Source organism: Desmodus rotundus, chromosome 12, assembly GCF_022682495.2.
Source record: "Desmodus rotundus isolate HL8 chromosome 12, HLdesRot8A.1, whole genome shotgun sequence".
Taxonomy (NCBI): Eukaryota; Metazoa; Chordata; class Mammalia; order Chiroptera; family Phyllostomidae; genus Desmodus; species Desmodus rotundus.
In genome coordinates this window covers 52,683,849-52,706,041 of record NC_071398.1, presented here as the reverse complement: position 1 = coordinate 52,706,041, position 22,193 = coordinate 52,683,849, and the positions used below count along the sequence as shown (strand labels likewise).

The 22,193-nt window shown below is 47.3% G+C and overlaps 1 protein-coding gene across 23 annotated transcripts; it reads left to right on the top strand.

Moving 5' to 3' along the window:
* The first annotated feature begins 4,276 nt into the window (after positions 1–4,276).
* Positions 4,277–20,989, top strand: ZSCAN16 (zinc finger and SCAN domain containing 16). Of its 23 annotated transcripts, none has more exons than XR_011650639.1 (8): positions 4,278–6,676; positions 7,142–7,280; positions 7,906–8,065; positions 11,721–15,433; positions 16,250–16,373; positions 18,674–18,760; positions 19,022–19,232; positions 19,660–19,775. XR_011650639.1 is itself a non-coding variant. In XM_053915679.2 (8 exons), the coding sequence occupies exons 6-8, from the start codon at positions 15,059–15,061 to the stop codon at positions 20,178–20,180; spliced, it is 1,020 nt and encodes a 339-aa protein (XP_053771654.1). In that variant the 5' UTR covers positions 4,278–5,264; positions 5,493–5,606; positions 6,413–6,676; positions 7,142–7,280; positions 7,906–8,065; positions 11,721–15,058; the 3' UTR covers positions 20,181–20,989. The 23 variants fall into 23 exon arrangements, 22 of the variants coding, with proteins under 22 accessions (XP_071076003.1, XP_071076002.1, XP_071075998.1 ...); XM_053915679.2 differs by lacking the exons at positions 18,674–18,760; positions 19,022–19,232 and having other exon boundaries at positions 4,278–5,264; positions 5,493–5,606; positions 6,413–6,676; positions 19,660–20,989; XM_045203622.3 differs by lacking the exons at positions 18,674–18,760; positions 19,022–19,232 and having other exon boundaries at positions 4,278–5,356; positions 5,493–5,606; positions 6,413–6,676; positions 19,660–20,989.
* Positions 20,990–22,193: the final 1,204 nt, after the last annotated feature.

Genomic DNA, 22,193 nt, shown 5'->3' with positions numbered 1-22,193 from the left:
ACTAAGGAAACTACTGAGGAGAACTATTATTGGCTTGAGAGGGAGCTAATGCAGGGCTTGAGCACTTCTGAGTGGCTAAAAACTAGTCTTTTTTAAAGGTTTTACTTATTCATTTTTAGAAAGATGAGAAGGGAGGAAGAAAGAGGGAGCAAAACTTCCATGTGCGAGAGATAGGCATGCCCCCCAGTGGGGACATGGCCAGCAACCCAGGCATGTGCCCCGACAGGGAATCCAACCAGAGACCTTTGGTTTGCAGGCCGGCACCCAGTCCACTGAGCCATGCCAGCCAGGGCAAAACCTAAAATTCAACTTAACTCAGCAAATTCTACTAGAGCACCCATGGTAGAGGGGATATATCAGTAATCAAAAGCTCCTGTCTCCATGTAGCTAACCTTCTAGTGGGAAATTATAAATTAAATAAAAGGAGCTAAAAATAAACTATAGTATTGCTTATATTGAAATACTATACAATAGTGACAATAAACAAATTATTAGTACACTCAACAACATAAATGATTCTCACAAATACAATGTTGAGTGAAATAAGTCAGATACAAAACAGTTCATACCATATGATTTCATTGACATAAAATTTGAAACCAGGCAAATGAATCTGCGGTGTTGGCAGTCCATGGTGTGGCTCCCTGGGGAGCAGTGTCTGCAAGGAGAGATCGAGGGTGCTTCTGGGGTTCCGGTCACAATCTGATTCTTCCTTTGAATGTTCGTCAGATAAGGTTTACAACGTAATGAATTGATCCCTTTATCACTATATAATGATGTTCTTTGTCTCTTGTTACCATTTTTTGCTTTAAGACTATTTTGTGGAATAACCATGTTATACTCCTGAAACTCACATAATACTGTATTTCAATTACATCTTTATTTTCAAAACGTCTATTTTGTCTGATATTAAGTACAGCTACCCCTCCCGCCCCAAACATGTAAAAAATTAACATCAGCGCTTCTCAAACTTTCAAAAAAAAATGGAAGAGGAAGTACGCTTCCAAACTCATTTTACAAGACAAATATCCTGATAACCCAGATAAACACTACAAAAAAAACCCCTACAAACAAAAAATCGCAAACCAAACTCCAATACACATTAGCAGGATCACGCAGCGTGATCAAGAGGTATTTCTCCCAGGGATGAAGGAGGAGCTATCATATGCAAGTCAATGAAAGTGATATGTGACTTCATTACAGCAATTTGCAACCAGTGTGCCTCAAGAGTTTTTAAAACATGCAATAGCTGACTATTTAGGGATACTAACTTCTTTTTCCTCAGACTATCAAATTAAAAAAATGGCAACCACCAACACAATAGCCATCTGGTGTGAGTGAATCAAAATCATACTCACTTTTTGTCAGATTGTCAAAAAATATTTTTTTTGGTGTGCCACAGACTTCTAGTAATGACTTCGCGTGTGCCATGAAATGAGAAAGGTTGAAAATTAGTGCTTTAATAGAATGAAAGAAAAACAAGATGAGCACTATTTGCAATAAAGAGTTGGCAAAACCAGTGAGCCTTGAAGCAGCAGCCACCAGGGCCCAGAGACGGGGCAGTGTGAGCACCACGCAGCAGAGGGGCCTGCAATCAGCTATGAGCAGTCAAGTGCCATAACTCCCAAGAGAATGTGTTCTGTAGATCCCAACCCCAGAGACGTACGCAGCTGGACCACACAGCAACCACGGGTGAGAGACCTGTCTGCACTCTGAGGTTAACCAGGAGCAGTGGAGCAGAGCTGGTGGTGTAACAAGCATCCAGAAAACTTAGGTTGGAGAGGAAAAGGTGCATAGGCGGGTGAGATGTGGGCCCAGGTGGGATGATGTGGTGATGTGTTTTCCAGCAAAGTGAAGACAAAGAAGATCAAAAGAACCACAGAGAGGACCAGCTCCAGTTGAGGCCTGTCAGAAAAACCTAGTAGGATAAGCTCTGTGAAAGAACTCCCATTTTTCTGCTCCAACCTCTGTTAGCCCATGTTTCCTGTCAAGACCAAGCATTTAGCAATTCAAACAGTATATTAAAAGAGGGAGGAATCTAGCATGTCAAAAGACATGGGTTTGGCATGCAACTATTTGAATAAATGGCATACTCATTAAAATTGATATATCTCGTACCAGTTTAGTTCCACATTATAACAAAAAGTAATATCTTTGATATTTAATATACAAATAAAATAATGTCCCTTGTGTTTCTATCAATCATAGGTATAAAAGGTCTGCTTTCAGAGAAAATAAGGGTGAAGTAAAGACAGCAATCAGAAAGAACAAGAAAGAGATGCAGAGGGAGAGAGGTTATTTTAAATATGTATCATAATTTTACAGAACTGGATTTGCACATGCAATAGAATATAATTTTGAAATCCATAAAATACATTCAGATGTAGAAATTTATGCCCTAGGATATACTTACATTCAAAACATCACTAGTAATGCTGCCTGTACACAATGTTGGCAGTTTGTCTCTCTACCCCACCTAACACATTATATTTGCTACCTTGGTCTTTTCATAGGGTCGTAAAACAATTAAATACAGAGACTAAGCCTGAAAATACCATCACTCAATTATATTGCTTAACTCTTGCCCTCAAGATCCCTAAAGTTACTCCAACAACTTAACAAGAACTCTGAAAATTCACTGGCTGTGCGTAGTGAGTTGGTATCAGCATTCTAAAATTCGGTGCCAATACATTCCCTTTCCTTGTGTTAATTTTTTTTTCACATTTACCAACAACTGGAGTGTGTGGAATTCCTGGACAGGTGGGATTATTCCCTGTGAACATTTTAATCAGGCTAAAAAATTTTTAAGAAGACTATCCAAGAGTATTCTGTTATCTATGTACATCACTCCCTACGGTAAAATAATTAAATGGATAAATACTTAGAGATAAAGACAGATACATTGTCAAGGCAATGACAGGTCAAAAGATATAATGTAAAACTAAAAGTAGTACAGGGAAAAGCATAAGGAAAAGGATATTTCTGTACTATAAAAATCTAAGAACATCCATCTACATTAGGTTAGCTCTATATGCTCTCCTTTCGGGGAGCGATCTTAAAGAGTTAGTTACATTCGTCCAAACAGGTTGCGAGCTCTCAGGTTACTGGATTGCCACGTTCGTCCTGCTGTTTAGTATTTATTGCTTGAGCGCAGTCTGACAGCAGCATCACAAAATGAATAACTCGGTTCTCTCCTATTCAAAATGTTAGACATATAGAAAATTTTAATTCCCTTTATTTTCAATCACCTGTGACAATCTTCCCTGGTGGAAGAAATTCCCCAAGAGGGGATTTATGACCATTGAATTGCTTTTGGACACTCTGTCTTTAGGCAGGTTAGGAGAGTTCAGAGAAAGCCTCTCTGTTTGCTGTTTTCCAGGTGCATGTGTCAAGGAGGCCTATTCTGCTTCCCTTCAGGAAATGATGGAACTTAGGCTGCTTTATTGATAACAGATTGTGGGAACACTGGTAGAAGCAGGGAGACCACTGACCAGGTTATTGCAGTAATCCAGGAGCGAAATGACAGTGCATCCACCCATCTTGAGAAGAATGGACAAATGCAATGCTATATTCACAAATGGATTATACAGTAATGAACACTCATTTTAACTCAACAATATGGATAAGTCTTAGTAACATATTGTTGAGTGAAAAGAAGCAAATATAGTACCTGTGACATGATACCTTTTAGATCAAACCATGTGTTCTTTGGACATGCATTTGTATCCAACAGAATTTTCTTTTTCAAAAATCAGTTTACATTCAACACTATTTTGTATTACTTTTATGTGTACAACATAGAGATTGGACAATCATATACTTTACAAAAAGTGTAGAACTATCTTTTAAAAGAAAGAGGACAATAAACACAAAATTTGTAACGGTTACTTATGACGGGAGGACGAGAGTAGTAAATGCAAATTATTGTTAACGTTGTAGTTCTCTGGATTGGGAAGTGGATCCAAGAATGTCCACATTTTAGAGCCAAGGGTTGTGATTAATCCCACTGAGTACACGTGCGTCCCCGGGGTTGGGGATGAACCGAGGGATCGGGGAAAGTCCAGGCAGGCTTTGCAAAAGCTGAGTGCCTGCAGTGCGGGCTTCCACTACCCGCCCCAGGCTGAGGTCGAAGCCCGGCCGCGGTGCCGCAGAAGCGCCCGCCCAGGACAGGAACGCAGCCTTCACGCCCCGAGACCTTCAGGACCGAGGCCAAGGCTCCTGGGAAATGGAGTCCGAGCGCCGAGGAGGCTTCTGGGAATCAAAAAACCCAAGGCTGGCGCATCTTCTGCGCAGACTCGGAAAAGTCCGCGGACCGAAACGCGGACAGGCGGCGCAGCGCCGTCCTTTCACCGGCAGTGTCCGATCGGAACTGGCCTCGTGGGAGAGGTGAGTCCGGGCTTGGGGACCAGGGTGTCCGGCCCTTTGTGTCCTGCAAACTTCCAGTCCCCGCCAAGTTCCCTTCGGGGCCGCGGCAGCCCTGCGGCGCCCTGGGCCCGGAACTCAGAGGAGTCCCGAGGAAAGGTGGAAGTGGGTTCGGCGTCCGGGGGACCTTCGCACCCGCCCCTTTTGGAGAGGAGCCTGTGTTTTCCATAGTTACCCGCCTTGCTGACGTCACCGCGAGGGGTGTGGTGCGGCGCGGCGTGCTCTCCAGCCAGCGCGGTTCCGGGGTGTCCGTGGCGGGGAGCGGCTTGGCTTGGGGAGACCGATGGGCGGCGTCTGCCCCTGTCCGCGGCGCCTACTTCTCCTGGGAGGAGTCGCCCTTTCGCAGGAACTTGCGCCGTGGTGACTCCTGTCAGACGCTGTGGGTTTGTAGTCCTCCACCTGACGGACCCTGCGGGCCGCTCCGGCCCCTCCCCTTTTGCTTTTCTGCATCTTTCTCACCCTTTAGCGTCCAGTTTAAGCTCCCCCACCTGCAGGAAATATTTGCTACGACGTGTACACACGCGTTCCTCCCCACCTCACACCCGTTAGGATATGCAGCGGCTCCACCGTGCGGCGTGTTTAGTCCTTCAGCTTTCAGCGTTTAGCAAGTGTTTCCAGTGTGTGGTGTGGAGTGTGTCTTGCGCTTTAAATGTTTTACATCCATGTGTGTTTTATGTCATTTCTTTTCAAAATCTTTGTAAATTTCTTGCAAACTCAAATGCTATTTTTCTCATTCCTTATACTTGTACTTCAAGAGTACAGGTTTTCCAGGCGCACAGCATAACAACCCAGTGGGCATCTCCGGAGCAGGGCCAGGAACCCGCTTCTGACAAAGTTCCCACGTGAGGATTACCCCTAAACCCGGACTTCCTCGGGAGCCCCTGCAGCACCGCTCCCAGCCCAGTGCTTGGCGTGTGTTAAGATTGTTAATAAAGTGCGTGTCAGTGCGACGATCAGTAGCAAACTGGATGGAATGTTTCGTAGACAGACCTGAAGGATTGATGTTTGCATTTCCCTGTTGTACTCCAGGCTTCAACTCTAAATTCCTGTCATTCTGTTTTTCTGTTCAGAAACCAGACGGACCGTTCGCCCGTGATGACAAGTCTGAGGGACCTGACTTTTAATAACTAGACTCACACAAAACATGCGAACGCGATGTTGCTGGTTTATATTTCTTTTCATTGGTGAGATGAGTGCCTCAATGTCCGAGACCTTCACTGAGTGGTGAAACTGGGAAGGCGGAGAAGGGCCTGTGGGCACAAAAGTATTTGTGAAGTCATTCTGCCCAAAGCTTTTATTGGTTCCCAGGTGCCTGAAAGACAAAAGTCTGAACCAGGCTGTGACATCTGAGGCTTTCAGGGCCTCTGTGACCTCCTCGTACAAACTTACTCACCTGTCGCTTTCCCACTTCTGTGTCGCTGCCATAACCAGTTGTTCATGTCGTTCATTGCTTGTAATTTCCTGTGTCTCCCACATCCTACTCAGGCCCCACCCACTCTTCAGTCAGTTTTTAAGTAGCTTCCCCTGACCAAAGAACACCCTCTTGTGCCCTTTCTGTCTCCAGCCTCATGAAGCACTGCGGTCATTTTCCTCTGGTCCTTCATTTCTGTGCAACTTAAAATAATTTAACTGCATGTGGCATGTTGACATTCAGTATTGCCTTGTATTTATATTTAATGTTCCTTATTTAAGTTATCTTGGGGATTTTTTTGTTGTTGTTGTTTTTATAACAGTATTTGAGCCAAACTGATGACATAGGCTGGGAGTAAGATCTCAGATGCTCCCCCAAGTTATCTTGTTTTTAAGTTTAAATTTTAAGCTGCTTCGAGGTAGAAATTATGTAACAGTTGCACTCACAAAGCAGGTATTTCGGTGCTTTTACACGTAGTAATTGCCCAGTGCATTGTTGTGTCATAGAAAATGACTGTTTCTATAATGTGATCTTTCATCTTCCTATGCAGTAATAGTAATTTTTTTTTTTACCCCCCAGGAGAGTACTTAAAACTAAATAAGACCCTTCACAAAGCAGAAGTGGGTTTTCTGATTCTATCCCGAGATGACGACAGAATCAAAGAAAGCTGCAGCCCAGAGCCATCAGCTGGATGAAGGGTCTCTGAGCGTGAAGCGGAAGAAGGAAGATTTTGTCTGGAGCGAGGATACCCTCTCGCAGAAAAACGATTCCCTCCTGCAGTAGCTGTGCTGGAAGCTCTTCACGCGGCTCGGCTACCGGGATGCACCTGGGCCCCACCTTGCGGTGAGCCAGCTCTGCGAGCTCTGCCGGCTGTTGCTGCAGCCCCAGACGCTTAGCAAGGAGCAGATGCTGGAGCTGCTCATGCTCGAGCAGTTCCTGCACTTCCTGCCTGCGGGGCTATGCGGCTGTGTGCGGGAGCGGCACTCACAGAGCGGTGAGGAGGCCATGACCGCACTGGAGGACACGGAGAGAAGCGGCGAGGAAGTGGCGCTCTAGGTGCAGAGGGGACGGGGAGCTAAGGCCTCCCCAGTGGATGGCTCCCGTGAAGGGAGACTTGAAGAGGCTCATAGTTCAGGGTGCATTTATGTCTCCTTTGCTCTCTGATTGGTGCTATACCACACCTTACGGCTGAGTCAGACTCAGTTATCCTTTCTGGGGTTTGTGTTCCCACAGGAGGCTCTCTTTGGGGGAGATGTTTAATTCCAACAGGGACTCTCTCCTAGCCCAGATGTACTTTATTCTCCTCAGGTTCTAGTCCCTGAATGTGGGCGAGAAATATTCAGAAGAAAGGCAGCTCCTCCTGGACCAGCGCTTACTGTCCAGGTCCAGCCGGTGGAGACCAGAGACCCGCGTGGTTCTTCAGAACCCTGTCACCCGTGGTCCTGCGGTAAGGGGCACTGGGACAGTGACTCTCCCTTCTCAGACTGTCATAGCAGCTGTCAGTGGTCCTTTACTTGTTACCCAGTGAGAACTAGAGAGCGTTTTCCTATGTGTTGCTGGCCCACTTAGAAGAGAGAAAATTTTCTTCCTTATCTGAGATAGTCACAGTTTTCCATTGGTTCTGTATCCAGAATATTTCCAGAACATGGGATATTTTTCATCTATGAACAAATTAAAGGAAAGAAAAATGAACGAGTTGAGAAAATGTCAGGGGATGAGGGAAGACAAAGAGGAAGAAACATCAAGAATCAAACATGTTAATAGAGAAGAGAGGCAGATGCATGATGCCACAGTCAGAACATAATTCTGAACAATATCCATATTGTGTGTTTTATTATACTTTTTAAAAAGAGATTTTATTTACTTATTTTTAGAGAGAGGGGAAGGGAGGCAACATCAATGTGTAGTTCCTCTCAGGTGCCCCCTACTGGGGACCTGGCCTGCAATACTGTCTGTTGCAACCAGGGCTTGCTTGCAAGTCAGAAAGTTAGCAAATGACAGTATCTAAGAAACAGGAACAGCCAAGGTGCCCAACAATAATCCTTCTGATTCGTGTCACCTCCCTGTATTAGGCAACTTCACCAAAATGGCAGCACAGGTGAAGGAGAGCCGCCCCCTGTTCTCTGTCCTCTCGGTCTTTGCTCATCAGGTAGAATGTGTGTCAAGAGCGACTGGTCAGTTTTACAGCGTTTCCAGTGAGCATTCCACGTGGGCAAACAGAGCGTTCCAGTTGTGAGTACGCGAAAGTCTAGTATTCCCTTTTAATAATTGTATTATTTGTGTTAGAATTGTAAACCTACTTTTGCCCACCTCTGTGTGGGAGGCTCAGGTATGAACTGTGTGTAATTTGGGTGTTTCCACGTGCAATTTAAATGCTTTTATATTTGCATTTAAACTGGCATTGCACAATATCTTTGCCAATAGTAAAATTCATAGTCATCATTTAAAATTGAATTTTTCTTTGCTTCAAATGAAATTAAATAACAAAAATATGACAACAAATCTAGAGAGAGCCGATGGCATGGGGGATAAAAAGGTTTTGTAGTTTAACATCTTTAAGAGGATGCCGTGCTTTTGCCCAAATCCGTACCAGAAGCTTCTAAGCGCCAGATATCATTTCCCCGGACGGACTGTGGGCTCCTCTGGCCAAGACCCATCTCCTAACACTTTCCTTGGATTCCTGCCGTGTGTTCCCGCTGTTCCCCCGGTGCCCTAGCACAGTAAAACAGCTGTGTTTTGCGGGCATCTGGCCATGCTTTTCCCAAATACTCTGAGCATCGCCCCCGCCACCAGCGTGCTCTCCGAGTCCTGGGACCCGGTGGTCTGGTTCGGTCAGGATCACGGCCGGCTGGTGACTGAGTCTGGACCCTATCCACGCCCCTGCGAATTCCTGGGTTCTTTCTTTTATATCTCTTTCTGATAATGAAAATGTGCTTGGGTAGACTTAGGAAACTAAAGTTAAACGTTTCCAAACACGCTGAGGTCACTTTAACAATTCAAAGGACGTGAAACATTTGCCCTGGGGATGGGGAAAGCCCGTTCACTCTGCCGTCCCGCTTTGGAAGTGCCGGCCTCCAGCGGTGACCCACAAGTGACAACTGGGGCGGAACGAACACTGTCCCCATCCTCTCCTTTGCCCACAAGACAGCGCTCAGGCACGCAGCCCACTCAGCACTGGTCCGGCCCTCCCCGCTCCATGCGATTGGCTGCGTGGCGGCCAGGAGGCGTGAGGAGTGGGAGAGGGCCGGGTTGGTAGGGAAGTGAGCAGGACCAAGCGACTTCGCTGGTGCACTTCAGCGGAGCTGAGTCCGGTCAGAATTTACTGAATACTTCCTTGGGACAGGTTTCCTAAGTGCACTGTCTGCGGGCCCAATTTCCGTGAGCACTTCCTCCTGACAGAATTCTTGAGTGCACTGCCAGCGGTCTGAAATTAAGTGAGCACTTCCTCCGGACCGGATTATTGGATGCACTTCCTCGGGCCCAACAGGTGCGGGATTGTGTTCTTGAGTGCATTCCTACAGACAGAGTTTACGTGAGAAATTTCTATGGATTGGAATGGTCAGTGCACTTCTTCCAGGTTGGGTTTGCGTTATGCTTTTTGAGGGTGGGTTTTGGGGTTGCACTTCAGCTGGGCCGGTTGGTGGTCGCACTTTCTACTAACTGGCTCCGCTAACGCACTTCCGCGGTGTTGGCGAGGAGAGGGGCTAGTTAGGGTTCGGCCGCCGTCTCACTGGCCCTACTAAGACTGGTGGAAGGAGTGGGGCGTGGTGGCCCGGGACTCATAGAGCCACAGGTGCAGGAGCCGTCGCCTTGTTAAGCCCTCGTTGGGAGCGCTGCGCCTACTCCCACGTGCTTTGTGGTCTGTCAGGTCCGTGTGGCTTAGAGCACAGGGACGACCAAACTTCCCTGATTGCGGCGCTTGTGGTGGTTCTGTTCGATGATGTGCCAGTTCGATTTGCGTTCAGGATGAATGGAGAAGGCTGTGTAGGCTGGTTGGTTAACTCACTATATTTTATTGTCTATAAGATCTAAACTAGCGGAAAGCAACATTTAGAAGCGGCCTCGTGTTCTTTTCGTGACTGATTCCTGAAAGAGCCTTTCCTCAAAGGCTAGGGAGGTTGAAGGTGTGTTTGAAAGATGCCGGGTGGAAGCAAGGGCAGGGAGAACACTAGAGGGCGCCCTTGCACTGTCCGAAGTGCTGTGCCCAGGAACCGAGGGGCCAGCGCTTGGATGGCCAGGTCACAGAGCAGCTGCAGCCCTTTACTGGGTTTTACTAAGCACCAGGCATGGAATTTAATGCTCTTCGTAGTTATTCTAAAAACGCTCTATATAATAAGGCCTATAGTTTAGTTAGTCACATTGTAACACTTCTTCTGTTTTTGTAATTGTGCTATGATTATGGATAAAGAGTATAGAACTGTTCTGTACCTTTCAGGGAAATTTTCTCTAAGATATTTTGATGGGGGACATAAAAGTTTAGAGAGGTTAACCCACGTCATGTAAAAGAACGTGACAGGATTTCAGCTGGGTCCTTAACCACAGCCCATGCTGATCGGTGGGTAATCCACGTGTCCTTAAACCAGTGGCCCTGCTAAGTCTAATGTTAACGGAAAACTGAAACCAGGTACATCAGCTGTCTTCACTAATGCGACGCTGCTGTTCCGGTCCTTGTCACCATGACTCTCCTGTGCCAGGAAAGTCTTGTGTAGAAGGTAAAAGTTGTAAATAATCATGCTGCGGTCAGGAACTTGCCCTCTTCTTTTTTTTTTTTTTTTAAGATTTTATTTATTTATTTTTAGAGATAGGAGAAGGGAGGGAGAAAGACAGGGAGAGAAACATTGATCAGGACAGGGGGCCAAACCCACAACCCAGACATGTGCCCTGACTGGGAATCAAACCTGTGACCCTTTGCTTTGCAGGAGGACACATAACTGCACTGAGCCACCCTAGCCAGGGCTCCTCTGCCCTTGACAATGTTCCTTCTTGGCCTTGTGTCTGGTCATCCTTCATGGACCCCGTGCGTTCTATCTGTCATTACACTCTCCGATTGGAGTCCCTGACTCCTCTGCCCAGATTAGGTCTGACTCTACTGTGCCCTCCTTCATCAGTTGTCCAGATGGTCGCCTTTTCCTCAGTTTTTTCTTTTAATGTCTGTAATCAACACAAAGTATACTGTTTTTACCTGCACTATCCCTGTAAAGTTACAAATTTGCTTTTCACTCTGAGTCCTAAAATGGGGTTACTTCAGGGGAAATATTCTTGAGTGGAGCAATCTCACTTTTTTCAGAAACTACTAACCATTAAGGAAGTGGCCACGAGTCCAGCCTGGGATGTTGGAACTCTGCCCAGAGGACCCTCACAGGAGACAGAGGCAGAGGAATTCTGGGGTCAGGAGAGGGGGGCATGTCGGATCTGGTGAAGGACCTTCTCTGGCAAGTCTTGAATGACCTACAATGTGGCTTCATGCTGACAGGTTCCTGGTGTCTCCTTTGTGAGAACAGTTGTGATGTTTGTCTGTCCCCACATCCCTGCACTGTCACCTCCATCCTCCCAGTCTGTTCTTCCATCCCTGTCCTCTGGACATCTGGCCTCCCTGCTGAACCCATTCTCGGGCCTTTGATTCTCTTCCATGCTGTACTTGTTCATTGGGTCACTCTTGTTCCTGACTTTTCTTCACCCTTTTCTGGTATCACGTCACCTAGTCCTCTTGTTTGCCATCTTCCAGTGTCCTCCTCAAACGTTGTCAGACCATTTTGTTGATGTATGTGAGCCATGTGCCTCTAGTATGTGCGTTGTACAGCGATGGAGTACAGCACAGTGTGGTGCCGTAACGATGTTATTTCCTGTGTACTTCAGTGACGTTCAAATACTGTGCTTTTCATTTCAGACGATGGGATCAGAAATTAAAAAGGACAATTGATTCAAAAACAGGATCTTCCTATAGATGTGGATCCCAAGAAAATTTATGTGGCCAAACCAACAGAGAGGTCCCTGGATGTGGGGACACCCTAGACCCCAAAGGGTGGACAGAAAGACATCAGAGAAACACTTTGAAGGAGAGAAGATGTAAGTGTGACGAATGTGGGAAAAGACTTGCTCAATACTCAAGCCTCATGGGACCTGAGAATTCATCCTGGAGAGAGATCCTGTCCTTGCAGCGTCTGTGGCAAAACTTCCACTGGGAGCCCACCTCGCTCAGCATCTGGGACCTGTCCTGGACCGAGTAGTTCTGGGGCAGTGAGTGTGGTGGAGCTTTTCCTCACAGCTTAGCCTCAGTAGGCAGGAGGCGACCTGCACCGGGACAGGCCACACGGAGCAACCACTGTGGAAAACGCTTCAGCCTGAGCTTAGGCCTCGTCCACCCCCAGAGGACATGCAGCGTGAGGGGCCCCATCCGTGTGCCCAGGGCGGGTTGGCCTCCGGTCACTGCGAACATCGCACATCTGGGAACAGAGGAGTCCATGTGGGGGAGGGGCCCTGGCGACGTGGGTGGAGCTGCTCCTAGCTCTGCTTCCCCGGGACACCAGGTTGCAGGCTGCAGACCTGATGGTGACAGCTCTGAGCCCCCTGCCATGCCCGCCAGAGTCACTTAAACAAAGCTTCCAAGCCCGTGACTGCTGGACTGGCCGCTGGTCATTTTGTGAAATTTCTCAGAAATAAGTGGCTCAGGAAATTGGAGTGTTTACCTTCCTCTTCCCCGTCCCTTGCTCTCCTCCTCTCCTCCCTACTTTTCATGCAGTTGGAGGAATAATCTCCTCCGAAGTGTGAATTTAGAGTTAAGGTATGAACTACTTTGGGGGAAAAAAACCCTAAATTGCTGATTAATGGTGAAATATATTAACCTATCAATTATTCACACTAAAAACATGGTGAAACACAAAAACTATTTTATGATACTGGAACGAATTATGGTGGACGGGAGGTGACTAGACTGCCGATTCCCAGGGCTGCTCACATCGTGGACCAGAGATGGTAGTCGCGCCCCATGTAGGTTTGTTTTGTCTTGTTTCTAATAGAAAATTATAGCAACTCTTTAAGAATCAGCATATTTCACACACAATCTGACTTTCCAGGCTCCCTTACAAAGATAGTGTACGCCATTTTTGTCTATTAATATTTGTGTTCTATAAGTAAATGTTTACTTAAATCTTTTGCGATGTTTCTATTGGTTTAGTCATATTTTTCTTGTTTTTTTATAAGAGGTGCCAGCATGTTAGGAAGATCAGCCCTGTGTCTTTTAGATCTGTGGCATGTTTTACTCTGAGCTTATATTCTAACTTCTTGCATCACCAGTTGTACAAATCTTTTCCTTTATGGCTTTTCAGTTATGTCCTTAGGGTTTCATGTCATGCTTAGGCAGGTCTGCCTAAGGTAGCAATATCTGCAAGGTATTGCAGATACCTTGGTAAGGTAGCAATATCCTCCCAGCCTGTCTCTCACCTCTGCCCCTGCCCAGACCCCTCACTTACGAGTTTATTTGTAACACAGCAGCCAGAAAAACCTGTTCGGTACCTAGGTCTGATCGTGTTACTCCTCTCCTTAGAAATTCCAAATGGCTTTCTGTCTTGCAATAAAAAACAGTGACCTTGTACTCACCCAAGGCCCTGGTACCTGTCCTCCTTTACACTTCCCGCAGCCTTTTTGCTCCCTCAGCTCCAGATGCGTCCTTCCTGTTCCTACAGTGTCTCAGACACTCTACTCGGGCCTTTGCATTCGCAGTCTTTCTCCCCAAAGCACCTTCCCTCCAAATGCTCAGTGCCCCCAGGCTTCGCGTCAGTGTCAGTGTCAGTGTCAGTGAGAGCCTCAGTACTCCGCCCCTCCCCCCACGTTTACAATCACAGACCCCATATGTCCTTTATTTTTCTCCTTAGTACTGACATTCACCATCTAGTACACTCTGTTTTTCTTCATTGCTTGCCTCCCGTCTGTTACACACAAATCCCATGAAGGCAAGAGCTTTGTTTCGCTTTAACGTGTAGCTGCAGGTTCCAGAACAGTGCCTGGCATAGTAGGTGAATGATAAATATTTGTGTGAGAAAGGCAAGCATTACTCACCCATCAGATTGGCAAAGGTGAAAACGTAACGTGTTGACAAGCGTATAAGTGGCATCGCAGTGGGTTCTATGTTTGGTAACTTGGCCCTATAAGCGCAGATAGGGGTACCCTGCTCGGTGATTCTGTCTCTGGAATGTGTGCGGCGGGTCGGCCCTCGTATACGAGAAATGTGTGGCTCAAGTTTACCGTGGCTGCGTCTGAAAAGGCAAAGATTGGGACGACCAACATGAACACCAACGGGCCAGTTATTAAAATTTGCAGCACATACGATTGAATGTTATGTTGTTTAAAAAAAAAAAAGAGCAAGACTGAGGATGTCTTTTATGTACAATCCCCCAAATCAGTCCAGAGGGGGAAAGGAGCGGAAACGCTGTCTTTTTCTGTAGAAGACGGTGAAGATGATCCGCATAATGAAAAGCTGGTCGAAACCAGGTGCTAGGTAGGGGACACTTATTCTTTTTAAATGTTGAACTTTGTGAATGCTTTCCTTATTCACATTGCTTTTTAAATGAGTAAACCGGAAAGACCTTGAGAGGGGAAAAGATTTTTAAAGCCGGGCTCGCGGGCCTCACGCTCCAGTCAGTCAACGGACGCCGGCTGGGTCCTCCAGCGGAGGGCTGCCGCCGAGACGGCCGAGACGGGCTTCCTAGAGCAGCCGGAAGTGCCGCTTGGTCTTCGGAGGGCGGCCTTTATCCCGCCCACCGAGGACACTGTCTCTGGTTCCTCCTTGCGCCTGCGGCGTAGGGGGCAGGCCGTGTTGGGGGTAGCAGCGGGGAGGCGGGTGACGGTGACGGTCCCGGTCCTGGGTAGAGACTGGGTCCGGGCTGCAGTCAGTGGACACCCCTTCCCGCTTCCCCCGCCCCCCCGCAGGTGGGGAGCGCCGGGCGACCTCCCGGAGAGGACCCAGCGCACTGCGGCTGCGAGCAGTCCTGGGTCAGCGCGAACGAGCCCGCTGAGCGGGGTGTCCGGCTCACAGGTGCTCCTGAGAGTTCGCCGGACCAGACCGGACCGAAAGTCTGACTTGCACTGAGTTAGACTGGGATCCGTGTTCTCGCGTCAGTCCCGCTGTATTCGGGTTCTCAGCCGCTCGTTATTTCTCTGAGACGAGATTCCAAGATTTTCCTGGAATCGATCCCAATAGAGGACTGATCTCCTGAGAGTCAGCACAGAATGGCCACAGCCCTGGCCTCCGGGGGACAGCAAGACCCGGCAGCGGTGGGGGAAGGAGAGCGCTGCGGGGGCTGGGGTTGCGCCAGGCCGCGGGGACGGGAGCTCTGCCGGCAGCTGTTCAGGACGCTCTGCTACCGGGACGCCCCGGGGCCCCGAGAGGCCCTGGCCCAGCTCTGCGAGCTCTGCCGGCTGTGGCTGCGGCCAGAACGCCACACGAAGGAGCAGATTCTAGACCTGCTGGTGCTGGAGCAGTTCCTGAGCATCCTGCCCGCGGACCTGCGAGCGTGGGTGCAGGCGCAGCGCCCCGAGACCGGGGAGCAGGCGGTGGCTGTGCTGGAGGATCTGGAGAGGGAGCTCGATGAACCTCCGGAGCAGGTGGGAAGGGGCGTCGAGCTGTGAGGGGCAGGGCGTGTGGAGCAGCCAAGAAAAGGCATCTGGAAGAACGGCCCGAGTTACTTAACTTATGACCCTGGAGAAGAACAGGCTGGGGGGCGGGGCACAGTAAAGCGACGTCAGACTGTCAGAGGAACGCGCGCGTATCAAGAAAACAATTTTCTAACATCCACACGTAAAGGATGGGTTACCTTGTAATAAGAAATCTAGCTTCCCAGAGGAGTACTCAGCTTGGGGTTAGTGAATGTCAAGGATATTACAGAACAGCACTGTCCAACAGAAATATGAGCTACATTTAAATAAAAACAAGTGAAATTAAATAGTATGTTTTGTGTAACCTAAAATATGTAATCAATATAAAATTGAGACATTTTACCTTTTTTGTATTATGTACAATATTTGGCATGTATTTTACACTGCAGATCTGTTTTTACTGGCCCTGTTTGAAGTGCTCAGCAACCACATAGTGCTGGTGGCTGGTGGTCAGCAGTGACCGGAGAAACGCCCGCTTGGTGGGAGCTGGTCTACATTCCGAGGTGCAGGACTGAAGTCCTGGGCCTCAGCACATCGCCGTGAAAAGAGACACTGAATGTCACTCTCGGTATCTAGAATGGTGGAGATTAGACTCTAGGGTTCTCTTTTTAGTCATTATTGCCATTTGTAACCTAACAAGAATTTGTCCCTTTATCTACATCCATGGTCCCTGGCAGATGTTCTTTTTGATCTTTTCTCTGGAGTTCTTGCAGTTCTTTCAGGAAAATCTACCTTACGAGCCCAATCATGCTTCCTTGTTCCCAGGTCCGAGCCCAGTCAGAAACACAGGACACATTCCTGGACAAGTTGGCCGCATCGAGGAGGCCACATGAGTCACTGGCTGCCCAGCTCCTCCCCAAGAAGACCCAACAGGAGCCCCAGGCGAATGGTAAGGAGCAGGTTTCACGTGTGAGGGAAGAGGTGCCTCGTATGTTAGAGGAGCCTGCTCACTGTCTCCTCCTTTCCAGCTTTCCCTCATTGTCCTCTGCCTCCCTGTGGGAGATGTCATCCCCCTTCTACCCTTGCCCTGTCACAGAAATTATATTTTTGTTTTCCATTAGACTTACAAGCATTCTTTGGTTTAACAGGTGGAGGGTGATACTTAAGTATTCATTCAAGTTAATACCTGTTGGTATCTGGTGATCCTGTCCAGATCACCTTTCATTTCCATTATGAGCAGGGGGACTTGTGCGACCCCTTGCATTAGTCTGTGAGGGCGACTGGAACAGAACACTGCAGACTGGAACTCTGTTTTCTCACAGTTTCAAAGGCTAGAAAGTTCAAGACCAAGGGGCTCCTCTGGTGAGGGCTCCCTTGTGTCTCCACATGGCCTTTCTCTGTGCCCACCCACACCCGGTGTCTCTCCCTCTTCTTGTACCTGCTGGGTTAGGGCCCCGCCCTTACCACCTCCTTTATCCCTAATTACCTGTGTAAAGGCTCTTTTTCCAAATGCAGCCCCAGTGGGGTGAAAACTACAACGTATGATTTGGGGGAGCACAGTTCAATCCATAACACACCCCCAAGCTGGAGGAAGTGGAGCGGAGAAGAGTCAGTCAGCAAAGCAGGTGTTTGGTTTGTTTGTGTCTGCCTGTCAGGCTGACGGGGTTTTGGTTGTGGTTTGCTCCGCATCCCACTAAGTAGCTCACGAATTAAAACCAGGCTGTCCCATGCATCTTCAGGCCACACTGAAAAGGACACAGATCGCACCCAGTTCACCCAAACTCTGCTCCCAGTGCCCCAACCCTCTGTGGAGACACTCGTGTCCCGGACGCCTCCCTGACTCCATTCTCACTACCCTAATCTCCCCGGTGTGGCTCTCTCATTCTCCGGGGTCCCTGCCCGGTGGTTTGCCTCATCTGAAAAATTATTTTAGGCTCAGATATTCCTGGCCAATATCTGGAAAGCACAGCATTCACTTGTGTATAATTTAAAGGAGGCTGTTAGTGCTTTAATGTGGAACATTGGCTATTGTTTGCTTTAGAGGTGAGGTTGAGACTCTGTTCTGTTCACACCTCTTTTCACTGAACATTTGTTGAGCAGCAGCTCTGTGCCAGGTATCTGAGAAAAGGAATAAAAGGCAAGATGCTTGAGTTCTTCAGGTAGCTCCCTGAGGCAGGCCTGTGAGGCATCGGTGTGTTTGTGTGAGCTGAGATGGGGGATGTTCCAGGCAGAGAGAACCGTGGGGGAAAGAAGCAGAAGAGCATCACACACCCTAAGAGCAGTACCTGCTCTGAGTTTGGTTTTAATTTGGAGAATTTTGTGGGCAGGAAAATCGAAGGCCAGTGGTAAAGATTCCTGAACACCATGCGGAATAAATGAACTTCATGCCATCAGATGGAAATCTGTTAGTGTTTTACGTAGAGACGTGGCTGACACAAAAATCATTATCTGTGATTCCGTTTCTTAAAAATGACATAGAAAAAGATTGGAAGGATTATATGCCAAATAGACAAAGGATATTTCAAGATAATTAAATCATTTTCTTCTCTATTTTTTGAAGTCTGTAAGTGAAATAACAGCTATAGTAGAGAGGAAAGATGTTCATACCAGGGGTGGAGGTAGACCCCTCTCAAATATAGAGGGTGGTCTGCCAGAGCAGGAATAAGGCTGGGGAGAGAAAAGGGAGAAATCAAGAGATACTTACTTACTATAGAATGAACGATCTGATTGGATGTTGGGGGGGTGGGTATTTTAATACAGCCCACATCTGTGTCTTGGGCTACTTGGCAGATAATGGCGTCAGCAACAAGAAAAATCACAAGGGGCTGTATAGGCAGACCTCGTTTTATTGCACCTAGTGTTATTGTGTTCCACAGATGTGTTTTTTACAAATAGAAGGCATGACCCTCCACCAGCAAAAAGGTTACAACTTGCTTGATTGTAGTCATCGCTTTATGGTGGTGGTCTGGAACCAAACCTCAGTATCTCCGAGATCTGCCTGTATCTGTGTTGGAAGAAGAGCTGGTGTGGATTCAGGCTTTTGTTTGGTTGGTTTTTTTTTTAATCCTCACCAGAGGATAAGCTTATCGATTTTAGAGAGAGGGGGAGGGAGTAAAAGAGGGAGAGAAAAAGTGATGCAAGAGAGAAACTGATCAGTTGTCTCTCGCATGCACCCCAACTGGGGACTGAACCCGCAATCCAGGTGTGTGCCCTGACCAGGAATCAAACCTGTGACCTTTTGGTTTACAGGGAGACATTCCAGCTAACAGAGCCACACTGGCCAGGGCTGAATTCAGTTTTTATATTGTGGATTTGCAGTGCCTGTGAAACATCCAAGTAAGTAAAGTCCAGCAGGCGATGTAGTTTAAATTAATTTTCTAAATCTGGGAGAAAGGTGTAGGAGGAGGTGGAGATTTGGGAGTCATCTGGGTAGATGACAGAAGACATGGGTACAGCAAGGTTGATCAGGAAGAATATACAATCCAGTGAAAGAACCTCAGTTAAGTTTGGGAGGGGGATTTCATCTAGAGTGTATTTTATTTCCTGCCGCTACTGCAGCCTCCTTAAGTGTCTCTTTGGCTGCCTCCCTGATCTCAGAGTCACAGTGTCAGAGCTGGAAGGTATCTCACCTGTGGTTGACTGAGACAGCAGTGCCCTTTACAACTGGATGATGAAAATGGTCTCGGTCTGTGCTGTCCAACACAGATTCTGTAAAGGATGTAGGAGACATAGAAAAGCAGAAGAGGGTGTCAACTGAAGCCAAGGAAAGAGTGAGCCAGACGTAGTTGCTTTTCCCGACAGAACACAGGTAAGGACTGATAGTCTCAGAAAAAAGGATTCAACCCAGCACATGCACAAGGTCACCCACCATCCTCCTGCTTCTCCCTCTCCCTCTGATTGTTCACCACGTGCCTCCCACGCCCCTCTTATTTATCCTGGGTGTGTCTGTAGTCCCTGTTTACATTTGCTACTCTGCCTTTGCACAGGTTTGCCAGGTGACCCCTGGATCCACATTTTTGCCTTTTCCTCTCTTCTTAATCTATTCCCAAATATTGTATCCTGCTGCTCTCTTCCTCCCTGGCCTCTTGCTGCCTTCCCTTCATCTTCGTAATCTTTTGATAGTGCCAAGTACCTCATTTGTGTGACTTTTTAACGACACATTTGTAACACTTGTATGTTCTGTCTTCCATAGGCTCTTTGCTTCTCAAACCTAAAAGAGGGCCTGTTTGTTTCAGGTGATAAAACCAGGACTGAGAATGAAAAGTTATCGCGGAAGGAAGATGTGCCCGAGGACACAGAAGTTCTTGGGAAGGTAAACAACAGAGTGAACAAAGACGTTCCTCAACATCCCAAATCCAAAGATGCCTCTGAAAGTGAGGGCAGGCTAGAGAGGCGGCAGAGGGAAAGAAGACACTATAAGTGTGATGACTGTGGGAAAAGCTTTGGTCATAGCTCCGCCCTTAGTAAGCACAGGAGAACTCACACTGGAGAGAAACCCTATAAATGTGACGAATGCGGGAAAGCCTTCAACCAACGCTCACATCTCGTCGGACATCACCGAGTGCACACTGGAGTGAAGCCCTATAAATGTGACAAATGTGGGAAAGATTTTAGTGGGCGCTCAGGTCTTGTTCAGCATCAGAGAATCCACACAGGTGAAAAACCCTACGAGTGCCAGGAGTGTGGGAGGCCCTTTCGGGTAAGTTCAGCCCTTATCAGACATCAAAGAATTCATGCAGCAAAAAGATTGTACTAGAAAGGGCTCAGTAACACCAGTTGCTTCGCTGCTCAGGTCTGATTAGAGACCTATGAGTATCCTGAATGTAGTCAAAGCTTCGATCATCATTAAAAATTTCCCTGGCACCACAGAATCAGGCAAAGACTTTTCAGTTCTTTTCTGTGAGGTACCAACGGTGGAACCAGCCCACCACATATGTAATTATGTTGAAATGGATGAAAACTGCTTTTGAAATTAATACTATCTGTAGTATACAAAAACAGTACTATCTGTTTACCATCATTGTTTATAGAATGACCTAAATACCTAAATATTTATTCCTTTTTTAATCTTCAGTAGGGGATATAATCATTTTGTGCAATATTTTTCTTTGCCAATGATAAAAAAGAGGAAACCATAAGAAAAGTCAGCAGGCGAAAGAAAAAACGGGAGGGAAAGCAGTAAGTGAGGAACAGGAGCTGCCGGCCTGGGCGGTGGCGGGTGTAGTGTGTTCGGGATCCGTAACACCAGACATGTCGCTTCTCCTCTGAGTACAAACCAGTGATGTTCAGCCACTTGCCACGGGAATTTTTAAAACATGCAGTACCTGCTATTTAGTAAGGGACACTGACCTCTTTTCCCTTAGACTGTCAAATAAAAAAATGACAACAGCCAACACAACAATAGCTGCCTGGTGTGAATGAATCAAAATTATACTCACTTTTTGTCAGATCAGCAAAAAATATATTTTTGATGTGCCGCAGAGTTTCAGTACTTAATTCCTGTGCACCTCCAGATGGAAAAGGTTGGAAGTCACTGCTGTAACCTGAGGGACGTGGGAGAGGTTGGTCTGGAGCTGCACTCTTCAGTGTGGTAACCGGTCCCATGGGTGGTCGTATAAATTCACACTGAACACAAGGAGCATGGGAAGTTCAGTTCCTTAGTGACATCACCACGTTTCAGTGCTCAGTAGCCACATGCAGCAAGCAGCACCTGTGTTGGACAGCATAGCCGAGACCATTTTCATCACTGAGTTGTAAAAGGCACTGCTGTCTCAGTCAACCACAGGTGAGATACCTTCCAGCTCTGACACTGTGACTGAGTTCAGGGAGGCAGCCAAAGAGACACCCGTGGAGGTTGCAGTAGCAGCAGGAAATAGAATATACTCCAGAAGAAAACAGTTTAATAATAATGGCACTTTTTGGCCATAAAAAGGGGGTTTATTCTAATTGGAGTAAGGTGATTAGTAAGTGTAACAGCCTAATAATTTAAATTGAAAGCTTACGTTACTACCTTATCTCTATGAAGAGTGTAATTTCAAGGTAGCATCCATGTCAGGTAACCTACACCAACAGGAGACCGGGAGGTCTGGGACACCAGTACTGTGAGGTGTGTTAGCACTTTATGGACTTGAACAGAGTGATGTGGCGGGAATTGTGGCCACAGGCCAGGCACCTTCAAACGTGCAACACTGTCCAACTCTCAGGACCCATGAGTTCTAGGAACAGCCAGCACCAGAACGATCAGGGAGTGACCTAATTTCTCATTAACAGACAATTATGCACTTGCTTTTGCATTGTGTTTTTTGTGACTGCTACTGTTGGTATTGATTCCAAAGTGCCACCCTAGTGTCCATTACCCGGTGTGACCAGAGAGGCAATGACAGGAGTCAGGGGATAGAACATTGTGGAGCCAGGGACCTCTGGGGGGATGTAGGCAGGAGAGGAGAGTCCAGTGGGATCCGGATAACAGCAGGCATGAGACAGGAGGCACGAGGCCAACGGATGGCAGGGAAGAGCAGGACCTGTCCTCACGGGCCTGTAGAACCCACAGGAAACCAGTTGGAAAAAAGAGCTCATGTGTCAGACACTAATCAGAACCACTGGGTTCTAGCAGAGCCATCCTGGGTGGGCAACATCTGCTCTGAACCCCAAACGTGGAAAGCAGTTACTCAATTAGTTGTGTCAAAAACATGCATTGCTCTCCCGTCCCGTCTTTTTGGAGGGAGTTTTTAAGGGAAGCAAAAACTCAAGATTGTAGATTTCCTGAACT

Excerpts from the sequence above, each read along its gene's own strand:
- ZSCAN16 (XM_071219906.1), top strand. The coding sequence starts at position 15,059 with ATGGCCACAGCCCTGGCCTCCGGGGGACAGCAAGACCCGGCAGCGGTG. Across the intron at positions 15,434-16,249 it reads TCGATGAACCTCCGGAGCAG|GTCCGAGCCCAGTCAGAAAC; the intron begins GTGGGAAGGGGC and ends CCTTGTTCCCAG. Across the intron at positions 16,374-19,659 it reads ACAGGAGCCCCAGGCGAATG|GTGATAAAACCAGGACTGAG; the intron begins GTAAGGAGCAGG and ends TGTTTGTTTCAG.